The sequence below is a fragment of the Ctenocephalides felis genome, unplaced genomic scaffold, assembly GCF_003426905.1.
Source record: "Ctenocephalides felis isolate EL2017-DRISC unplaced genomic scaffold, ASM342690v1 CF-g0.4_SCAFFOLD_00845, whole genome shotgun sequence".
NCBI classification, from domain to species: domain Eukaryota; kingdom Metazoa; phylum Arthropoda; class Insecta; order Siphonaptera; family Pulicidae; genus Ctenocephalides; species Ctenocephalides felis.
The window spans coordinates 27,492,753-27,499,895 of NW_020536999.1; the positions used below are offsets into that span (position 1 = coordinate 27,492,753).

General features: G+C 28.6%; 2 protein-coding genes across 2 annotated transcripts; both read right to left on the minus strand.

Moving 5' to 3' along the window:
- Nucleotides 1-2,311: 2,311 nt before the first annotated feature.
- LOC113381284 (ATP synthase subunit gamma, mitochondrial-like) lies at nucleotides 2,312-4,278 on the minus strand. Its single transcript, XM_026620239.1, has 7 exons — nucleotides 4,196-4,278; nucleotides 3,802-3,938; nucleotides 3,484-3,638; nucleotides 2,833-2,923; nucleotides 2,760-2,767; nucleotides 2,465-2,664; nucleotides 2,312-2,387 (listed from the first exon to the last, which is right to left on the minus strand). Exons 1-7 carry the CDS (start codon nucleotides 4,276-4,278, stop codon nucleotides 2,312-2,314), a joined length of 750 nt encoding a protein of 249 aa, XP_026476024.1.
- A 237-nt stretch (nucleotides 4,279-4,515) lies between these two features.
- On the minus strand, nucleotides 4,516-6,657 carry LOC113372640 (ATP synthase subunit gamma, mitochondrial-like). Its single transcript, XM_026613000.1, has 6 exons — nucleotides 6,524-6,657; nucleotides 5,990-6,175; nucleotides 5,779-5,915; nucleotides 5,566-5,720; nucleotides 5,281-5,445; nucleotides 4,516-4,876 (listed from the first exon to the last, which is right to left on the minus strand). The coding sequence occupies exons 2-6, from the start codon at nucleotides 6,160-6,162 to the stop codon at nucleotides 4,610-4,612; spliced, it is 897 nt and encodes a 298-aa protein (XP_026468785.1). The 5' UTR covers nucleotides 6,163-6,175; nucleotides 6,524-6,657; the 3' UTR covers nucleotides 4,516-4,609.
- Nucleotides 6,658-7,143: the final 486 nt, after the last annotated feature.

Below are 7,143 nucleotides of genomic sequence, written 5' to 3' on the forward strand. Positions count from 1 at the left end.
AATTTGCCCTCAACTAGTAAAAAACTCTCTTCAAAAGAAGAAATTCAAAGTTCTTGTGCTGATATAGTAATGCCAAAATCTGAAGTTTTGGATTGTGAAGAGATGAAGGCAGAATTAGAAAGTCTTTTGCAAACAGGCTCCTTAAAAGAGATATTAGACAGAACTTCATCTGATTTATATCCAAGCGAGAACTTGAATAAAAAATTGGATGAGAATATTACCAAACCAAGTTTCAGAATTTTGCAAAAAAGTGATACTATTACTAAAAACTCCGATAAAAATTTACCCATCCTCCTAATGGCTAAATCTGTTAAGAGTACACAAAATGCTAGTGCCAATATTTAGAAATGAATGAAGTATTTAAGGCCGATATCTAATTAGTGCAGAATAAAATTTATTAAAAACATCACTTCTGAATTGGAATGCTCAGTATTACAAATAAATTATTCTATTTTCTTCAGGAGATTTACATTTTTGATAAATTGAGTTCAATGTTTATAGAAATTTATAAGAATAGTTATTCAATTTAGTTATATTTTTTAAAATATAATTATATTAATGTCACATAAAAACTTTAAAGTAGAATGAATTTTAATTGGGAATATAAGTTAATAATTTCGAAGTCTTCGTTTCGGGCGCGCCATTCTCTCGATTATTATCATATACACTAGTCAAAAATAACTTTTCGATTGGAATTCAATTAATTTAATATCTAATTATAAGTAAAGAACGATATAGTTTTATTGACTAGAAAAGTAGCAATCAATAAGACTTTGGTATTTATGAATTTGATTAATTTTATATTTTAGAAAAAAAATATATATAAGTATTTATAGCTGTAGCTAAATTATTTTGAGACGATATTTAATTTGACAAATATGTGGATAAAATGAAATTGTGAATATCGGGTACTTGTTCTAACTTTATGTGCTATTATAGTTAGAATTATATGTTATGCATGATATTAAGAGGATGTTTTTCCGAATCTAGTGTAAATATACAATGCAATCTTCCATATCAAAGGCAGCACTAGTTGAAGCATGCATTTTAAACTGTAATATATAACCAATCAATGGCTTGGTTATATATTACAGATTTCGTTATATATTGGCTTTATTTTAAGATCCTTGAAACTAATTACCTCAGTTGCTATATTCTATCTGAATGTTGAAAATGATAAAATGTTCTGCCAAAATATATACAATAGTAAGAAAAATCTTGAAAGTTAATTAGACTTCTTTATATAAGTTACTGGATTATGTAACAAACTTTAAAATTAATTCATTGTAATGAAAATGAATTCACAAGAATCATTATATTGCTATTAAAATAACCACACTCCAATGCCAAATTATGTTTTCCGGGAGAAAAAATAGGACTCTTATTTATTTTATATATGGCTTAGTCTGGTAATCTAGGTATACAATAGGACCTAATCCAGTAGCTTACTTAGTACAAAAGATAAATGATTTATTTAAGAATCTTTGATCATTACAAAATTTGAGTTTTTTAACACAAATTTATATTATCTTATTAAAGTTTAAGTAATGAAACTAAAAATAACCAACTCAGCATAGCTTTATATAGATGATAGCAATAACGAGTACTTCAAAATTGAGTATATGTTAAACTAATCAAATTAATGAAAGGAAAATCAATTTTTGACAAATTACTTGAATGCTCTTGTTAGATTATAAAACTTAAAGTACATGGAAAACTGGTAAATGATAAATTACATTGTTAAACAAAAGAACGAATTTTTTTTTAATAAAACGCGGTATTTCATTTATTTTTGTTTTTTAAAATATATACTATTGGGAAAAAGACTAAATGCAGATTTAGTTCAAATTCACTAAGGCGATCAAATATTATTATGTGTATTAAGTAATTGCTAATCTATTCCGCTTTGTAAAATGAATGTGGTAAAAATGTGTCATGTTAGTTATTGTAAACAATTTTTTTATTCTACTTTTATGTAAATTATTGAATCTCACATGATTCTCAAATATGTAAGCCAATAAGTTAAATAACATTGACGTAAAATATTTATATGAAACATAGAATTGTAGTAAACATTAATTGTTAACTATTATTATATTGTAAGATATATGAAATGTAAATCATATAGCTACATTAGAAAATAAATATGCTACTGTTTTAAGTACATTCAAATATTTGTTTTAATTTAAAATAAATAAATTATCTACTTATTTTAATAAAAAGAATTTATTTTAGAATTATAATATTATTGGACTTACATTGAAATATCTGTATTATTTTCCACATTGTGTGTCACAATTTTATTCCAAAACTATTCTTCTTGTTCAAGCGCTAGCTTTCCTGATATAATTTCACTTAACTCTCTTGTAATAGTAGCTTGTCTTGTTCTGAAATAATATAATGTCACTGTTAATGAGAATCGATTCCATTATTACTATCTCAATTGTTTTGTATGTTCTAATACCTGTTATATAGAAGTTTTAGTTTTGAGATTGCGTCCGCTGCGCTTTTTGATGAACCATCCATTGCCATCATTCGAGAACATTGAACTGAGGTATAATTCTCAATAAGTACACCATACAATTGCATGGCGAGCAAGAATTCCGAAAAACATCTCAACTCTTCATCTGAAATATCTTGATATATATTACGCATGGCACTTGCCTAAAAGTAATATGCAATCATAACACTGATAATAGAGAAGATAGTCAAAATATACGAACAATAAGTTAAAGATTAAACTTAGGAAATTATTTCACCTTTAATACTTCGAAATTGGCAATGGGAATAGATGAAGGTCTTATTTGCATTTTAGCAATATATTGTTAAAACCAATTCTTCCAGTTTCATAATTGTAGTCGCTTCTTATGAGTTGATCCACAACCTTGGCCGCGTCCTGGAAAATAGGCTGCGTTGTTCCAGCCTGAAAAACAGATAATGTAATATGTTACAAAAGTAACTAATATTAAGGGACGACAAATTGTATCCAAACAAACATAAATAAATCCATTTTTTCTAAAGATTTTATTTTTGATTTTTTTGCGATTGCTATAGGTAAGTCGATTATTTACACATATCGGGAAGTTCATATAACTTGCAGCAAGGCAAAATGCCAATATCAACTGCCCGCATCTTTGGAACGGCTAAACCTGCCTTTGCCAAAAACTAATCAGCACGTCTCTTTATCAATACGGATCTAATGTTTTTTGAATTATTCAAATCGGTTGATCCGTGTTCCCGAAATCATGGACGAAAACACACACGCACACACATACATCCTTTTTTTCTAAGGTATATACCAAAATGTTCAAAAATCTTTGAAACATAAAGTTATATAAAAATTTTCATTTTCGTTTTTTTGCGATTACTATAACTTGCCCTACGGGAAGTTAATAAGGTTATTACATTACTATTGCAATAAAAATCTGGTCAAACTCTATTGTTAAGTTAAATTTAGTCATAATATATAAATAGGTATATTACCTCTGTAGCAACAAATAAATAATGATCGCTGAACAGCATGCTCATCAAGTTTCTTCCCTTTACTCCATAACAAACAATTTTATAACTGGTTTTGGTTACTTTCAATTCATCCCGTAATTTACGGAATAAGCCAGAATGGGCGGGCCCACATAAGCCTGGTTTAGAAACATGGAATTGGATTGTATAAATAAATGTTCACAAAGTAGAATTTTCATTTGAATGCTTACTAACACATAATAAGTGTATAGTACCAAAAGTTTATCAGTAATCAACTAAAGTTTTACAGTAACAAAAGCAATATTATTCATAATGAAATACCTCGATCACTTGTAATGTATATGATAAGTTGATTTGGAAGATTTGTATCCAATTTGATTTTAGTTTTATCAAAAAAAGATCTTGACGCATCCATCAAACCTTTCATTTTCTGAAAAACAACTTCTGCTCGAGCAAATCTACATTGAAATTTTAAATGTTAATGAAAATATTTCAATAGCTTTTAACAGACAATTGTTTCAAAGGTAATGTAGATTGTGAAATCCAAAAATACATATCAGAGATAAAACAATATGTGTTACATATTTATTATTACATATACTCACATAGTAATTTCAAAATTTGATACCAAAAAAGCAATATTTCGGTAAAATCAAACTGAACATGAGATCATTTTCATGTAATAGACTCGAAATTTAAAATCACAAAATCTTACTTTGATGCAGCTACCATTTTCATGGATTGAGTGATTTTTCTTGTACTCTCCAAGGACTTGATTCTCAAATGTATAGTTTTCATTGTTGCCGCATATCTAACTTGAGGTATAAAATTGGGAACATAGGATAATTTTCGGACGAGAACAGGATTCTGCAGGAAAAGGAAAATCCAAATATTAGTTACTCTAATACCATTTTTAATGTTATTTTTACACTGAGTTTATTTTATCAAGTTGATTTCATATAATCCACAATTTCAAAATATACAAATAATAAGAAATTTTTGTAAAATAATATTTTGTTTATTTTTATATTGGTACAAGAATCAAAATAAAAATAAACAAAGTATTAAAGATATTGTAATAAATTGAGCTACTTAGATGAAGCCACATATTAAAATATTTGTATGAAATTTAATCCAAAGCAGCAGCTCCAGAAATAATTTCAATAAGTTCTCTGGTGATGACAGCCTGTCTAGTTCTGTTGAATGTTAATGTCAATTTGTCAATCATTTCTCCTGCATTCTTGCTAGCATTGTCCATAGCAGTCATACGGGATGACTGCTCCGAGCAAGCTCCTTCCTTCATTGTGTAGAATAATAATGAAGCCATTGAAAATTCCAAGTAGCTTTGGATGACATCAGCATCTAAGGAATCGTATACACCCAATTTTGGGGCAGACTAAAATAAAAAATATTGCTTAAAGAATGATATTGAATAAAATTAAACTCATTTTAAATCCATTGCATACATACATCGAACCCATTCTCATTCATGCACCATAATTTCAACCTTGATCAAAGCCAAACAACATAAGCCAACAAAGGCAAACAAAATTTTAAATTTTGTTTGATTACATTAATTAGAAGTATGAATAGAAACAATAACATCTAATATATCATATAAAAAATATATAATACACGCATTTTTAATATAAACTATTTTTTATAAAAAGAAAGAGTATATTACATAAAGATTAATAAGATGACAAATGTTTGAATTATGGTAACTAATCTTCTGAATAAATTGGATAATTAAAAACTTTATATAAATTTCTAATTTATTAAAGCAATCAAAGCACTAACCTCAACAGCTCCCAGGCTAAACAATGGTAATTCAGCAGAACTGTAGGAGACAACAGATTTAAATTTATTGTAAATTATTTTTCCGGATGCGAAATCATAACCTGAATTCAATACAGCATTTGTTAATTTAGCTGCATCTTGGAAAGTTGGTGGTTTACGTCCAACCTGAATAAAAAATCCCATATATTATATGAAGATTTAATAGATATATATTAAATACTCAGTTCCAAAAATCATGAGAAAATTGATTTATAAAATTATTATTTTATATTTGAATGATCTTACCTCATTGGCTACCATAAGAATATTTTTGGAGTACAATCTTTGTAAAATGGCTCTAGATTTGTCACCAACACAAACTACTTTAATGTTATCTTTAGTGGCAGCAAGTTCATTCCTGATCACACGAGCAACACCAGTATGTACAGCACCACAGAGACCTTCAAATTTAATGACAAATGAGCATTTATTTTTTTATGCAGTGAGTTTCAACTTTACCTCTATCACTGGTAATAGCAACATATAATTTGTCTGGCTTGTCTTCAGCTCCTGTTACTTCAGCTTTTTCATAGAATTGGGAAGCTCCTATACCAATTGGACGAGCTTGCTGTAATTCACGTTCAGCTCGAGAATATCTAATTTAAAATAATTAAATATAATCAACAAACCACAAAACTAATAGAAATAATATATAGTTTAGGTAACATACTTAGCAGCAGACACCATCTTCATGGATTGTGTAATTTTTTGGATATTCTTAACAGATTTCAATCGCATGGAAATAGTTTTCAGAGTTGCCATGCCCCTGTTTTGCTGGGTTGAAGGAACAGCGACGATTTGACTGCATATTGGGCTAAATGATCCATTCACGCGTGACAACATCCTTAATTCCTATCTGCAATTGGAAAACATTATCAGTAAGTGAATTCCGAGTGTAAAGTAAATAGCAAAATTCGGTATGCAATCTACTATAAAACTACACAAATAGGTTAGAATTTTTGAATGGATTTAAATTGAATAGTTATAAAAGAAACTCTCACTGCAACACTAATTAAGATATTCGTTTAATTACATATTTAAAGCTGCACTCAATATTTATATGAAAGTTACGTTGACTCTACTTATGAGCTCTTACATAATTCACACTTTTATATCAAAAACCGATAACTTGATTTTTGGCAAAAAAACAAAAACTAATTTATTCACATGAGTTCAGATTAATATATATGCAAAAAGTACAAACCTTATTCCTTCTAACAAGCTCGAAATATCAAATACGTCAAAAATGAGCCCTACCAGTAAATGATATTTTATTCCTTCATAGAACTAGTGTTGCCATGTGTACAGTTTTAGCTGTCGATCTACACATAGATAAATAAACATTGTAGATCTACAATTTTTTGGAAATGATCTCAGCATAGATAAATAAGTTCAGATCACAGATAAATGAGCTCAGTTTTGCAGTTAAGGTCTACAGTTTTTTTGTTGAAGATGCTAGCGCCGTTTCATTTTTAATTTATTTGCGCAAGTATATCAAAAATGTCAACTAAGAAACGTAAAAATATATAATTTTATTAATTTATATATTTACAGCATCAGAAGAGAATTCAAAGAGTTCAGAGGGCTAATTTAAATAGTTTCAAAAGTTAATAACTTCATAAATTTGAATTACGTATTCGATACAAAGTAAAACAAAAACGGGACATGTGCTGCCACACGCGGCTAACGAATGAACATGCCGGGATGAATGATTGCGCAATTAAAATAATCGTAAAGTGCTTATGTCTACTCGCTTGCACCAGGCCACCAGTCTGCCAAGCTACAGAATACATGTGCAAGTCACAGGTTGCGCAATTATGCAGT